The 16,406-nt window shown below is 39.6% G+C and overlaps 2 protein-coding genes across 10 annotated transcripts in view; one reads left to right on the top strand and one right to left on the bottom strand.

Moving 5' to 3' along the window:
• The window catches only part of LOC136849145 (uncharacterized), a 112,807-nt gene that overhangs the window by 84,188 nt on the left and 12,213 nt on the right, over positions 1–16,406 (top strand). The window lies entirely within an intron of this gene.
• LOC136849144 (uncharacterized) overlaps positions 602–16,406 on the bottom strand; it is an 85,754-nt gene continuing 69,949 nt past the window's right edge. For all 8 annotated transcript variants that reach the window (XM_067122217.1, XM_067122218.1, XM_067122215.1 and 5 more), the window contains one exon: positions 602–9,933. In XM_067122217.1, the coding sequence (XP_066978318.1) occupies positions 1,279–9,339 (8,061 nt within the window). In that variant the 5' untranslated portion in view covers positions 9,340–9,933 and the 3' untranslated portion in view covers positions 602–1,278. The remainder of the gene's footprint in view (positions 9,934–16,406) is intronic.

Here is a 16,406-nt window from a genome sequence, read left to right as displayed (position 1 = left end):
TTTGCAAGGTCAGTATCTGATTCAGCATCTCTGTTAACATGTACTCTGTTTGTATCTACATTTTCCATTTCAGTAGCTTTACTGCCGCAGCAGACCTCATCTTGACTTAAACTTTCTAACTGATCTTTAGTGATATCACACTGATCTTTAGTCATATCACTAGATGTCTCATCTGTAATTGTATTTTTCCTGTTAATTTCAATATTCAAATCTAGATTACTCTCACATGTATTTAAACCAGAGCTTGTAACATCTACACTTTTAATAATATCACAAGTTGTTTCATTACCTTTAAGACTGAGAGACTCCAGCCCTTCATCAACAACACTGGGTAGCTCTTCTGCCCACAAACTGTCAGAATTTTTATCAGTTACAATGCTACAAACATTACTTTTACTAATGTTTACATTTTCTCTTTCCTCATTTTGAGCATCCATTACATCATCACTATCAAGACTTAGAGCATTCATTTCACATGGTTCTTCGCCTATTGAAGGAATAGGCGAATGCTCTAATGAATTTCTTTCTGGTTCCAACACCAAGTCACTGAATACATCAAAGTCCTCAGTGATGATGTCTTCCACATCATCAATGTCTATTATTTCTTCTTTGATTTCAATAGCAGCATCTTCAGTATTATATTCCCTATCAAGATAATCAGCAACAAATACCTTTTCCTCATTTGATCTAGTTTCTTGTAGCACACGTTCCAGACCAGGTAAGCCATCATCCTCATTCCTTTCAACAGCACATTCATAGAATTCCTCTTCTTCACACGCAACATAATCCAAAGAACTCTCCCCTGTATGAAACATCATGTGCATTTTTAAAACACTGTCATACAAGAAACGCTTGTCACATATGGCACAGTCATACCGTGTACTAGCTGAATCTAATCCCCTGACAGTTCCACCAAACTTTGCCAATAAAGTCTTTGGATCGCACCCATGTTTGTTTCTAATGTGTCTATTGCGGTCCCAAAGTCTCTTAAACTTTATTTTACAATCAGGACACCGCCATGGTTTATCACTAGAATGTGATATTACATGGTCATTGAGATTGCTACGACAAGAGCATACTTTACCACAAAGAGGACAAACCAAACGTTTTCTTCCTGAAATAGAAATTTTATCTACTGATGTATCTGAAATAACAGATGGTAAGTCTTCTCCAATTTTTTTCCTTTTCTCCTTCTTGCCAACAGAAATTTCTTTTGCCTTCAGTTCCATCTCACTTTCATACACTGTACTAACTAACCCATCTCTTTGCACAAAGGTGCTAGAACTTAACACTTTCTTCAGTCTCTGTGACATTAACTCTTTCCTTAAAATGTGCTTTTGCAGCTAACTGTTTTGCTTGATCTAACTCTAATTTGTGGCCTTTTCGAAGATGAGTAACCAATTTGTATTTATGAGAGAATGATTTAGAGCAAATACTACATATAAAACTGTCAACTACCCCAGGTACGACATCACAGGTACCATGTACTATGTTACACGTGGTGACACTTTCATCTCTTTCCACTGCCTCATCATGCTTTTCTTCATCCTGTACTTCAACCATCAGCATGGCTGATTCTAATGTTAAATTGTGCTTTTTCTGAAGGTGACTCACCAGCATATACTGATGTGTGAATGATTTATTACAAATTCTACATATAAAACTATTTAGCAAATGATTCTCCAAGTGTCTTTTAAATTGTTGTTTACCCTGTAAACTTTTCAAACAAATATCACACTTGAATGACTTATTTTTAAAATGTTCTTCCATATGAATATTCAAAATATATGAGGATTCACATTTCCTGTGACATATATGACAGGCATTACGGTTAGACAGGTGTCCTAGGTTACCTGGGGTTACATTGTCAGAATCAAGTCCCAAACAATCTAGCTTTTCAGTTATATTTGGACAAGAAATGGAGTCATTCCCAGTAATCAAGGGATCTGTATCAGGTGTGGCCAACTTCATAATGTCATGCTCCTTACAGTGATCTGTAAATAACTGATGATCCGAGTACTTCTTCCCACATTGAAAACATGAATAAGATGGCATACAGTTGAGGTCATCTATATGTTCGACATATTCTCTAATACCAAATCTGTGTTTACAGATACTGCAGGTAATCTGTGGGTCTTTTGAATGAACCTTTCTGTGTGCAAGATACTTAGCATAGCTCAGAAAGCTCTCCTCACATACACGGCATTTATGCAATTTCTTATCCAAAAGCTTTTGCACTCTTAGCCCAGCCTCTGAAGTACCTCCTTTTCCTGGATCTTTCAGAATGGTTACATTTTCATTACTATTTAGAGGATCTTGTTCCAAGTTGAACATTTTCAAGTCATTATAATCTAATCCTTTGTTCTCTAAATGTAGGGAATCGTTAACTAGTTTACTAGTTCTATTTCTGTATCCTTTCTCCTTTATTTTAGTTTCATTTTCATCTATTCCTAGATTTGTTTTAACTGGATGCTTTGATAATGAATCAACTTCATCACTGGAGGTATTTGCCTCTTCTCTGCTATCTTGAGCAGAGGAGTTTTTATTACTAATAGACTCAATCCTGTGCGTTTTCTTGTGAAGCTCAAACTCACGATTTCTTAAGAATCTTCTCCAACAACTCTTACATCGCTTATCCTTGGCTGAATGTCTCTTCACATGCATTTTGTATTTTGATTTTCTTGAAAATGTGTGTCCACAAAACTTGCACGTAAAATCATGAATTAGATTATGTTTATGAAAATCTACCAGAGAATTGAAAACCAAGTCACAAAATTTACAGTGCAATGATTTTTCTTTTGAACCATCTGGTTTTTTGGCTTCCAGTAATTTATAGTCCCTAATTCCAGCTAACAATTCAGCAGGCTTCTTATTCTCACTGACTAATTCTGTGTCTAGATCAGTCACTGAACTTGGCACCAATGGTTTTATTTTCTCTTTTTTCTGGTCAGCTGACAAAAAGTTATCTTCACCATCCAAAGAATTTAAGACCAATGTATTCTCAATAGACTTATCCTTTTCACCTGAAGCAAGAGTCTGACTATTGTGCATAGGAGAGTGACTCGCACAATGCCTTAAGAAGTTTGCATGATTTGCCATTTTCTTACCACAAACTGGGCATCCATAATACTTTGAAAAATTCCTACTTGAGTGTGTCTTCAAGTGTTCATCATAATCTTCCTTGCACTGGAAAAAATGTTTACACTTCTCACAATCATACATCACTGGCTCAAAATGCACCTTTTCATGACTCAGAAGTTTCTGATATCTTGTGAAAGATTCATTGCACACAGGACATACGTATGCTTCCTTACTAGATTCAGTAGCATTATTTCTAGTACTCTTATTACTAACACTACTTACATCAATATTTTTACCATCATTTTGCTTATTTTCTTGTTTGGTTCCTATATTATCCATATTATCAAATACTTCACAGTGAACAGAAACATTCTTTTCAGAACTGGAAGTTTCCTTGCTTTCTCTTTCACCAATCATACCCTCAGTGGGTTTGACACAACCATTGTCAACTTCATTTCTAGGGTACTCCACCATGTTTAATTCCATACATTTTCGTTTACATAACTCTTCATGCCTTCTCTCTGAAAAATTTGTATCATCTGAATCCTTTTTGGTGGATAAACTTCCTAAATTCTGTTTCTCTTCTAGTTTGAAAGGATCTTTTGAAATATAGTCTTTCCTAGGTTTTTCATGTATCCTCATGTGATTATCTCGAGCCAGTTTCTTCTTGAATGATTTTTGGCAGAAGCTACACTTGTAGGAATAAACTCTCTCATGGGTCTTTAGATGCAAAATATAGTCAGAAGTATTGTCAGTGGTCTTTCCACATATGCTACACTGGAAACGTCCATCTTCTGACTGTTTTTTTTGCATGAGAATATCCTCACTTGAGTTCACATTACCTCGAGTTTTTATTAAGTATGCTTTCATGTCTTTAATCATCAGTGAATCCTTAACTGTGTCACCATGCTGTGACATGTGATCAACAAGGGACCACCTCACCATAAATTTCATCTCACATACATCACATTTGTACATATCCATGTCCTGATCCTCCCCTAACCCCAAGGCTTTGCAAATGCAGAAAACCTTCCTACACACATTACAAATAGGTGTTTGTACAATGAGCTGGATCACATCATACAAATGATCAGAGGGTCCGTAGTGAGAATGCAGAAGTTCATCCCTATCTCTATGAAAACTTAAATGCATAACAAAATCAACAGCATGCAAGATTAGCCTTCCACAAACTTTGCAATCATATTCACTTTTCTGTAACCGAATTTTCTTAGATTTAGGTGCAAGGTCTCTCAAGGTTTCCTTTTTTGTCACTACTTCAGAGGTTGCTTTTACATCAGTGAATTTACCTGAAACTGGCACTCTCAAATCTGGACTTGACTCTAAGTCATTTAACAATATATTTGGAGACAATTCCTTAGTATTACCTTTTTTTGTTTCAAGCAAATGTTTTGAATCATCATCTATGACCAATTCAGAAGAATGTGTCTTCTCATGCATGACAAGCTCAGGTTCATTAGAGAAACACTCTCCACAGGATGCGCACTTTATGTCATTAAGTTCCTTGTGCAATTTCATATGGTTTGTATAGCTCTGATACCTTAAGAGATTAATATTACATACATCACAGGAATAGCCCTTTCTTTTCTTACTTTGCTTATTTCTCCACATAAAATTATCTCCTTCACTATCATCATCAGACAACTTTTCAACAATCTCATCACTTTCACAACCAAATGTAGGTGATATGTGATTATACTGTTCTTCATAATTAATTGTTAAAGGATCTCTTACTTTTTTAGGTTCTTTTGTAGATCTAATAGCTGCATCATATTTCTCAGATGGTTCCCTAAGATCTGAAAGTGTTTGATCTTCATGTTTCTTAACTCTAAATTCTTTTAAAGCAATCTGTCCTTTTTCTTTATCATCTGCTTCTTCTCTGAATTCATACGTATCGGGAAATGAACTAACACTGTGGCACTCTTTCATATGCTCGTGATCACTTTCCTTTAAATCCTTCATTCCACAGAGGTTATGACTGTGTTCATTTACCACTGAATCAGTGCTATATTCAAGAGAAGCTTTATTTTTAAACTTTGATTTGCACTTCAATTCACTATATAAGTTTCGTTTTACAATTTTTTTGCTAAACAAACCAAGTTTTGACTTGAAGTGTACTTTCATATGACGATTAAGATTATACCTACGATTAAACGATCTGTCACACCCTAAATTTTGGCAAGTGTAAGCATTTGTCCCACGACATCTTAACAGTTTATGCCTCATATACATGCGATGGTAGAGGAACACTTTACCACAAACTGGACAAGCATATCTAAGCTTTCTCTTATTATCTGCAACCTCTGTCATTGTCCTTCCTATGGCTGATTGTCCTTCCACAAAATTGTTTTCATAAGTTTCAAGTCTATTTTGATTTTGCTGAATGGTAAAGTTATCTTTGCTAACATCTGGCATATCTTTTAAATGAAGACCCTCTTGACAGGGGGGTTTACTGTTACCAACTGTACTTTTAGTTTCATTCCCTGAGCAACTAAAAGCTATATTAATCTTTTCTGATTCACAACCAAGTTTTACATTTTCATCAATAACACTTGAACTCATTGCTATTTCACTTTCTTTAGATTGTATTTCTATATCTCCTCTGTGCTCCTCCTTACTTTCAGTAATATTCTTATGAGAGACATCTGTTTGGTCCAAATTATGATACTTTTTCTGATGGGATAAAAGCGTGTCTTCAAAATAAAATGTTACACCACATAGTTTACATGGAAAATGCTCATACTCAGTGTGAGTTTTGATATGATTTGCCAGAGCACTTTTTGTCAAGCATCTTTTATTACAGTACAGGCAAGCAAGCAGAATTTCATCACTGTCTTGCAGTCTAGGACCTGCTAACCTGCACTCTCTTATAGGTTTCTTCCTTTCACCATCACCACCAACAAGGCTATCAGTTGGAGAAGCGTCATTCACTGGTGGGCTTGATTTGGCGATTACTTTCTTGGGGTTAACATTTCTTATTCTAAACACTTCCTTTCCAGTATCTGGAGAACTTAACTTCTTGTGCTGATACAAATGGACATTAAGTGACTTTTCACAAAGGAAAGTCAGTGAGCACATTGGACAAGAAAAAGGCCTGTTTCCTCTATGAATGTGAGAGTGCATTGAAAGGCAACTCTTTTTACCAAAGGTTCTGCCACATGTGTGACATACAAATTTTCTTGTATGTAACTCGTCTTCAATTTGCCTGCTATCATCACCTTGTTCTGGAAAAAGATCTTTAACCCTAACTTTTTTGTCAAGTTGATCGGCAAACACCAAAGTATTTTGTTTTTTTTGTTGAACATGAAGGAATGAGGTAGTTTCTTGCTGGATATCAGGCATAATATTTTGGTTATTATGCAAAATATTTTCTTCTTGCTGGTTATTAGATATAACTAATTTTCCATGCTGCTTCGGTGACAATGATGTTTTACTCTCCATATTATCAGTTTCTGTAAGGAAAGTTTTTCTAACTGAAATGACCTTCTCAGGGGGGTTTTCTTTACTACAAGTTTCTATAGAAATGCCTAAATCAGAAGAATTTGGTTCATGTTCTTTATCAAATTCTGGATATTGTGGATCAGTTGCATCTGTCATATCTTGATCTAATAATTTCTCATCCTTCACATGTTCTTTGTAATGGAAAGTGAGTGCTCTCTTGGATTTGAAAGTCTGCTGGCAAACAGAACATGAATAATTTTTATGAATGGAATAATGTCTTGCAAGGTGGTTCCTTTTCCTGAACTGCATATGACAAACATCACAATCAAAACTAACTGCTTTTATATCTTTAGCACTACTACACACACTGGGATTATCATGCTTTTTAAGATGCTTTTTAAGACCAACTCTTCCATTAAACATCCTTTCACAAAGATTACATTGATATTTCCTGGCAACCTGTCCATCATAAGCATTACCTTCTGATGTTTCCAAACCAAACACAACTGTAAAGCTGGAAAGAACACTGTTATTACATTCTTTTGCACTAGGAACAAGTTTATCCAATCTATTGACTTCCTGTGTCTCTAATGCACTGTTTTCCTGTTCAGTGTTTACAATCTCTAAAACATTTCTTTTTTTAGCATTATGCTCCCTCCGATGTTTAATAAAAGGGGTCTTTGTAGCAAATGTCCTATCACAAATATCACAAGAAAAAGATTGCACATCTAAATGTGTCTTAAGATGACCAACTAGACCACACTTCTTTACAAAATTCAGCCCACAAAAATTACATGTATACTGTTGACTTTTCTCATGAGACTCCATATGTTTAGCTAGATCACTTTCAAACAAGAAATCTCCCCAACACACAGAACACTTGAATTTCTGTTTCTCTCCGTGCTCAGTCATATGCTTTCGTAAAGTGTTCTTTTGACTAAAGGTCATTCGGCAAACATTACAGGAGTACTTGTGCTCAGCAGTTTTATCTGGAAAATCTGGTTTCATGTCCTCAGAAAAAACTTTTTCACTCCCAAATAAATCCCTCATAAGAGGATCGGCACTGGTACAATTTTTTTCTACTGTTGTTCTGGTCAGTTCTTCAAACAGCTCAACTTCTTCATCCAAATCTTCTTCTATATAAACTGTTGTAATTTCCTTCCTTTTGACAGAAAATTCATTACCACAATTCTCCTGGCACATACCTTCTGCAACAGAACTTTCTACCTGAGCTTGGACATAACTGGAACTGTCAGAGAGGTTTATTTCATCAGTAATAGTAACTGGATCTAAACCTAAGTTTTCATTTTGTGCAGACAATGATAAACTTGAATGTAACTCACTATATTCAATACTGCCTTGTGCAAGATAATTGTTACTTTCGGTGTTTTGGTTGTAACTAACACTACAGGCATCAGAACAACCATTATCTGTGGTATGGGAAGCACTAATATTAGTCACTGAACAAAGATTTATTGATGAACAAGCAGATTTTTGGGTACTTGAACAAATATCTGGTACTGGTTCTATAAAATCATCATGAACCCTGTGAACTGCAGGTTCTATAGAATTATTACTTTGTACTATCCTCTCTTCCTCAGTTCCTTGGGAATTCTCTAAAAAGCGCAGGTCTGAACTATCACATATATCATCATTTGAATGGTCAATCAAAGGATCTTCTGCAATATGCCCACTGTGATCACTCTTGTCTAACCTGTCACATTCTAAAAGATCACGTTCTTCCACTTGTTCCTCTGTTATATAAACTGTCATTTCATCATAGTCATCCGAAGCTTCATCTTCTGTTGAAGCAGCCTTTCCAAACAAAAGTGTTTCATTTCTCAACGATAAAGCTTGATTTTTCATGTGCAAATTAGTTCCTGTTAGTATTTCTGGTGATGGAGGCTCTGACTCAATATATGCCACAGATTTTGGAAACTTTCTCCTTTTTACTCTACCCATGTGTAAATTTATCCCATGTCTCTTCATATGCCTTCTTAAGAGACATGGTTTAGTAAAGCTCCTGTCACAAACTGAGCACTTATTCTTTACACTACCAGTACAGTGTCTAGAATGAGCATTCAATCCCATAAAAGTTTTGGTAATCTTACCACACAATTGACAAGAAAACACTTTAAGCAAATTTTGGGCACTGTCTTCACTAGTATTTTTTATACCACTGGCTTTAGTAAGGGATTTGGATTTCTTTTTCAAGTGATCCTTAACATGGAGTTCTAGGTCTGCTTTTGAAGAAAATATCTTCCTACACACAATACAAGTTTCCTGAGAGTCATGAGCAGCAACTTCCTCCATGGTCTTATCACTCATTCCCAAATCCGGACTTTCTGCTCTTTTCTTAGGAACATTACTATTATTAACTGTCAGTGATTCCCCCTGTGACAAATTTTCAATAGATGATGACCCAGATAAAGAGTTCTGTTCTGTTTCTAATACTCTACACATATTCATTATCATGTGAGTTTTAAAAGTGTATTTATGAGCAAATCCCACACCACACACTGGACATGAATACTGGCTTCTAGTAAGTTTTTCCACAAGTTTGTGGGTCTGAGGTTTACTCATATCAACAGGTGTGCAAGAATTCTTCATTATATGTCTCTTGAAACTGGATTTATGGCAAAATCCTGTTCCACACATCTGGCATTTAAATGGCTTTACAGTTAGATGTCCCGACATGTGTCTTTTCAACCCACTTTTTGTTAGAAATACCTTAGAACAATGTTTGCAGTCATACACTCTCACCCGTTCTGTCTCCATTTTGAGATAAATAACTAACATACACTTAAAAATTATTTATGAAATTTCAATCAAAAGACTCCAATACTTAAATGTACAGTGTGAATCTTACAATAGTACATTATTCACATACCTTTAATATTATTAAAGTTATCCCATGCACAAGCTGATATATCTCCATAAAGCAGCAGTTTCATTGTGATAAAAGGATACATCATCTTGCTGAACTTTAGAAAAATCAATGAATAAAATTTTCAAAATCAGTGTTTTATGCCAACAAATTTACAGCTGTCCCTCAAGAATTAGAATCACAAGTTCATGAAATCCTCTAATTATTTACATGAATATTTTTTTCATTACAGAAAATAATACTCCTCAAGTAATCAAAATCTTTTCCCATCCATTTTAAACCATGGAGCAATTACCTAGGATATTTCCATAGATTCACCATTTTTTGTGAAAACAGCTAAAGGAAAAATTACATAACTACAAACAAGCTTTAACAAAAAAAAATTAGTTAAGTCTATGAGGCATGCAATGTTATTTTGTACAATACCAATGACTTTCAAAACACAAACTTGATATGTACTCCATAACTTTTGACCTGCACATCTGCATAATCACATCCTGTTGCACCTGAAAGAGATCAACAGAAGGATAACTTTAAAAACACACACACACACACACACACACCAATAATTTAAAAGTTCAAGGGTTGTTTACCTGATCAAATGTACTATTTGAAATATAACAAATTATGAATAACAATTTGTATTTTTCCTAAGGATACAAACCAGAGCCTTTTATATAGCAGTATCTTTCAGTGCAAGCTGGAAACTGGTCAAAATTTGGTAACAAGGTAGTTAACCAGTTCATTAACAGGTGGAGGTAGGAGTGAACAGGCGAGTGTCCCTTACTCAATATCCATTACCATCACATTTCCTATAGTAGCAGGGACTGAGAGGTGTAGAGGTGGAACTAAACATAATGTGCTCTGGTTTGTATACTTAAGAAAAATAAAAATTATTAAAAATTTCTTATTTGTTCCTACAGGAATACAAACTATCACCCCTTATATAGAAGACTTACTCCTTGGGAGGGAGGTAAGTCCCCTACAACTAACTGGAGTTGACAGCTACCATGGAATTGCCATGATCATGGTTGTCTTGCAAAAAGGGGAAGCATGATTCCTGTGACCTCTTACCAGTCTGTACCAGTCTGGCAAAAAAAAAGTTGGCCAGAGCAGTAGGGCCCTCAGCCCAAGTGCCCCTTATAAAGCAAGAAGGAGTATCTAATGAAGGAATGCTTTGTAGAACCATGATCTTTCCTCTAAGAGACTTTGTCAGAACACAGTTTAGTTCTGACTGTTACAAGTAAAGGGTTCAGGACTAAGCTCTATTATGGCCCCTCCCCCCTTGTCTTAGAAGAGAGGACAAGGGGATGCTTCTCTATCCCAGATAGAGAACTGATACCTGAAGTATTCACCTGTAACTCTTCCAACTTCAGCACGTACTTCGGCCTGGAAACTGCTCCAAAGGGAATAAGGGGGAATGGATTCCAGTCATTTCTCTTTCATTCCTTTCAAACTTATCCCAGACCTTAGACACAATGGATGAGATACTGATCCTGTCCAAATCCAGAGCTCAGGTGACTATACAGCTTTGTTGGACAGCCAACACAGGTGCCAGGGAGACTATGTCTAGGCATTTTGTGGGCAACATCCCTCAGGTAGAATGAGGTAAAGGTGGTCTGACGACACCAGACACCTGCCCTCACTGCCTGTGCCACAAGTTTTTCCGAAAAGCAAGTTACAAACCCATGCCCGACTTAGTGAACCCTCACAGGTGAAGGGAGGCCAAACTCCTTAGAGGAGGAGATATAGGCCTGTTCAATTATTTTATGAACCCAGAAAGAAAAGATGCTCCTAGAGACCTTCTTGCACTTACCTGTACTAATGAAAAGGAACCTATACTCCAGATTGACTGCACAGACTGGGCAGAGCAACATCCCATCAGTGTCTCCCCCTACAAAGTCTCAGAGGGGATCATGAAACTCTTGAACAGCTCATTTGGGACAGACAGGGGTTTGTTCGGAACAAACCACGGTCTTTACGTAAAGGGATTTTACTCAAGCGCTTAGCTGGCGTCCGGTTAAAATAGCACAAGGTTTGGGTGGCAAATGGAGATAGCCAATGGGGAAAGAGGTAGGCGGCACCTGGCCTGACCTGGATTCCCTCCCCTCTAGATGATGCTGTGTTGCTTCAGTTCTCTCTTTATCCGTCTTCTCGCAAGACGAGCGCTGCCCATTTCTCTCTAAGAAGCCTGTTTTTTATGCACTTCCTGTCCATTTTAAGCCTTGGCATTCTGGTTTTTCATTTTCTCTTTTGTTTTGTGACTGTTATATTGTGCCATCTGTGTATATTTGCGTTTACGAAATGCAAACCCACGAATCATATAAGCAATCCAGGCCTCAGAGAAGGTGCCCAGGTGTAAGAACCCATGCTTTTGTTATTTAGCCGCCTTGGATACCAACCCCCATATCACTTGTAGCAGATGCAGGTCTAATGATTGCAATGTAAGCAACCCCTGTTCCAAGTGTCGTAATTGGTCTCCTGAGCAATGGAAGAATTTTGGTAGGAAGTACAAGAGAAAATCGGCTTCTCTGCCTTGGAAAGGCTTCTTGCCTCCAATGGAAGATTTTACTCCTCATTCTTCGATTGCTTCGTCTTTAGATGAATCAATGAGGAGTTCAGGAGATCTTGTGATTGTTCTTTTGGGGGGGGGGGCTTCCCCCCATGAGGGAGAAGGCAGCTCCCCCTGGTACTATCTTTTCAGGCATGGATGCACAGAAGCTTTCTGAGTGTTGGGCATCTAGGCCTACCAGGGATACCCTCCTTTGGGGCCTACTGTCTCACTTCATGTCTTCCCATATCCCAGTGGCCTACTGTCTCACTTGTGTCTTCCCATATCCCAGTGTCTACCGCCGTGACAGTCTCCAGAGCTATGGTGTCTGTGTCTTCTTCACGTGTTTCCAGGGCCTCTCATCCCCTGGCCTGTGTACACCGTTCCTGCATCAGCCATGCCACTGCCATCAATTTCACTTCTTGGTCCTTCTATGTCTGCTTCTTCCGACTACCTTCACATGCCAATGTAGCTAGGCCTAGGCCTCAGGCTACCTCGTACACTTCTCTTAAGAGACCTCATGTGTCAACGGACCCTTGCATGGGCCCCCAACCTTCTCCTACTCCAGCTAAGAAGACTCCTCAGCAGTGTCCCTTTCAGCCCTGTTCTTCCAGACCCAGGAGAGGAGGCAGAGGCAGGGGTAGAGGAGGAAGACGGTAGAGAGGGCACCCCTCCCCACTCACTGCCACCGGTTGGGGGGTACCTGGTGGGCCATTGAATAACTTGGCAGCAGCATGGAGCAGGGACCTGGGTAGTAGATGTCCTATGGGTGAGATATCTACTCTCCTTCGAATTTCCTCCTCCTCTCTCGATTGTCCACTCCACCAACGAACCAAGACTCACTGAAATATCTGACACTCCAAGAAGAAGTGAGAAAAATTATGAAAAAAGGAGTTGTGGAGGTCATGAAGGATCTTTCCCCAGGATTCTACAGCCTTGTCTCTCTGGTACCAAAGGCATCAGGCAATAGGAGACCAGTAATAGACCTGTCTACTCTCAACCTTTTCATCAGGAAGTTAGACTTCATGCTCACGACAGACCTGAAGGATGCATGCTTCCCGATTCCAGTACACCAATCATCTCGAAAGTTTCTTCGCTTCAGTCTGGGAGAGACAGTATACCAATTCAAGGTGCTTTGTTTTGGCCTATCTACTGCCCAACAGGTGTTCACCCTAGTTTCTACCTGGGCTCGTTCACACGGGATATGCATCTCGAGGTACCTCGATGACTGGCTGGTCCTGGTAACTTCTCGGGTAAAGTTGACGCAAGACGGACCGACTACCTGGCCATGCTTATACACATGATAGCGGTGAGGGTCTTTCCATCAGATCCACGCATTGACAAGTTCAGGACCATTGTGCAGTCCTTCCTCTCCAGATAAAAGCAACCACAGCATCAGTGGCAGATCATTCTAGGTCACATTTCGTCCCTGGAAAAGCTTGTTCTTCACGGACGTCTACACCTTTGATCCCTTCAATGTAGATTGAAAGAGTTTTGGTCCCTCCCTATCAAAGGATTCTCCCTTCTTCCAAGTTCCTCTCTCGAAAGAAGTAAGGCAGGACTCAGCATGGTGGATGGACAGCAACAACCTAACCATAGGAGTGTCCTTCACTGTCCCCCTCCAGAGATTCTTGTTCTCAGATGCCTTGAACGAGGGTTGGGCAGCTCACCTGGAAGATCTTCTGACCGCAGGTGTGTGGGATCACCAAGGCAAACAGGTTCACATCAACATCCCGGAGCTAAAAGCAACTTTCCTAGCCCTTTAGGAGATTCAAGAGAGGGTGCCACGGTACTCTAAGGTTCTCATGTTCAACAACAGTACCACAGTGGTGGCTTATGTCGACAAACAGGGGGCTAGTTTCCCTTCAACTTCACAATTTGACAGTACAATTACACCAGTGGGTGGTGACTCACTCAGTGGCGTATGTCAACAAACAGGGGGCTAGTTTCCTTTCAGCGTCACAGCTTGACAGTACAATTAACCAGTGGGCAGTGACTCACTCAGTGGATCTCAACCAGATACATTCCAGGCAAGAGGAATGTAGTGGCAGACAAGGTGAGTTGCCAGGGTCAAGTGCTAAGGACTGAGTGGTCACTTCATCTGGAAGTAGCAGAAAGGTTGTTCCATCTGTGGGGAAGGCCAATGATAGATCTGTTTGCAACATGATACAACAGAAAACTAGAGGTATTTTACTTGATCATTCCAGATCCCTGGGCTGCAGCAAAAGACACTCTGCAACACCCTTGGGACCATCTGGATGCTTATGCCTTTTCCCCCCTTTTTCCTGATCCATCAAGTAATCTAGAGAGTTATGACTTCTCAGAACAACCCTGGTGGCTCCCTTGTGGCCATACGCAGAGTGGTACCCCAATCTTCTGGCCCTGCTGACCAAGGCACTGCGAGATTCCCACCTGGAACAACCTCCTTTGCCAACCACACATCGAGAGGTTCCACCAATCAGTAGGGTCCCTATCTCTTCACGGCTGGAGACTATCCAGTATCTCCCACAAGCGAGAGGCTTTTCTCACAGAGCAGCAACAGAAATGTCTGGCTATCTTAGGAAATCATCTGCAACTGTGTACTAAGGGAAATGGGCTGTCTACACTGATTGGTGTCGCCAGTGGGGTTTCTCTCCAGTTGGAACGTCTATTCGGCAAGTAGCAGACTTCTCATATTCCTCCGTAGGGAGAAGCTACTTTCTGTGCCAGCCATCAAGGGCTACAGAGCTGCTATAGGATTAGTTCTACATTCGAAAGGTGTAGAGGGAAATCTCTATGCTCCTCAGAAGTTGTGAACAGTCCTGTTCCTCGAGAGATCTGAAGCCTCCTAACTGGGATTTGACCCTGGTCCTTAGCAGCCTCACTTGTGCTCCATTCAAACCCTTATGGGGTTCATCTGTAGCCTTTGAATTTGTCTAGGAATTCGTAGCTAAGACTCAAAATCCTTTGGTTCATGATGATAGGTTCGAGTCGTTCTCGATCCCTTCCCTTGGAGATTTTGTTGATAACGATCCAGACGAATTACTTTTACGTCCTACCAGTGTGCTGTGTAGCTATCTAAAAAGGACGCGACATCTCAGGCCTGAGTATCGAAGACATTTTGTTAGCACAGGCTGGAACAAGAAAGAAGCGTCCAAGAACACCATCTCCTTTTGGCTATGTGAGGTAATTAGAAAAGCATACAGTACCTCTCCAGATGCCAATACAGTACACACATAAGCTCATTATGTTAGGGGCTTTGGCCCTTCCATCGCTTTCAAAAGAAACTTGTCAGTTCACAGGATATTGAAGGCTGGTACATGGGTTCGTCAAATGACCTTCACCTCCTTGGGTTCGTCAAACGACCTTCACCTCCTTCTATCTTCAGGATGTTGCCCATTGGTCCTTGGACACTTTTTCCTTGGGTCCGGTAGTGGCTGCTCAAGTTGTGTAGCGTATCCAGTGCCCCTAGTAGGACAGTTTACTGTATATCTTAACTAATATGTCAGTTATTAGAGTGAGAGTGAATGGGATGACTGGCTTTCTTCCTTTCTCCTTCTTCTCCTCCTCTCCACTACCCTGCCAGAAGAGATTTGAACTATCATTTGCTGGAACTGGTTAGATACAGGTAAGTAAGCAACCATTCTATTTATCATTTTTTATTGTTCCTACACGGTACAAATTCTTAAATAAAAGAGTCCTTTTCCTCTCCCTTACAAGGGGAGAGAGGGATTGACAACAGAACAAAGTTGATAGCTAACATGAGTTTTCTATTCTTGTTTCCGACAACTACATGTCCTTTCCTTCTTCCAAGACATAAACAGGAGTTCCCATTGTCTCTTAGCCTGGACGTCTGGCTGTTGAGTAATCTTTCGTTTAACAAATCTGAGACATACACTCCATCCTATGCTCTAACAATTGACCAGGAAGTGAGCCCAAGTGAGCCGAACCACCATTCACCATTCTGTTCTAAAGCTTACTTTATCCTCCCACCAAAAGTAAGTCTCCCCTTACACAAAGACCATAGTTTGTTAGAACAAATGACAAATTTTTAATCAATTTGTTTTTTCATAACTAAGTAAATGGCCCACCTCAAGCCACCCCTTATACAATTACCTGGGCTGGAAGAAAACTGAAGCATCACAGCATCATTGGGGAGGGGGATCCAGGTCAGGCTCTGCCTACCTCATTCCCCATTGGCTGGGCTGGAAGAAAACTGAAGCATCACAGCATCATTGGTGGGGGAGGGGGAGGGGGGGGGATCCAGGTCAGGCTCTGCCTACCTCTTTCCCCATTGGCTATCTCACATTCCCACCAAAACCTTGTGCTATTTTTAACCAGATGCCAGCTAAGCGCTTGAGAAAATCCCCTTATGCAACGACTTCAGGTTTGTTAGTTATGAAAAATACAAATTGACTGAAAATTTGTCATTTTGACCACAAACTCGCA

The sequence above is a fragment of the Macrobrachium rosenbergii genome, chromosome 20, assembly GCF_040412425.1.
Source record: "Macrobrachium rosenbergii isolate ZJJX-2024 chromosome 20, ASM4041242v1, whole genome shotgun sequence".
Lineage (NCBI taxonomy): Eukaryota > Metazoa > Arthropoda > Malacostraca > Decapoda > Palaemonidae > Macrobrachium > Macrobrachium rosenbergii.
Note: the sequence above shows the minus strand (reverse complement) of the source record. Positions and strands in the feature narration are given on the sequence as shown.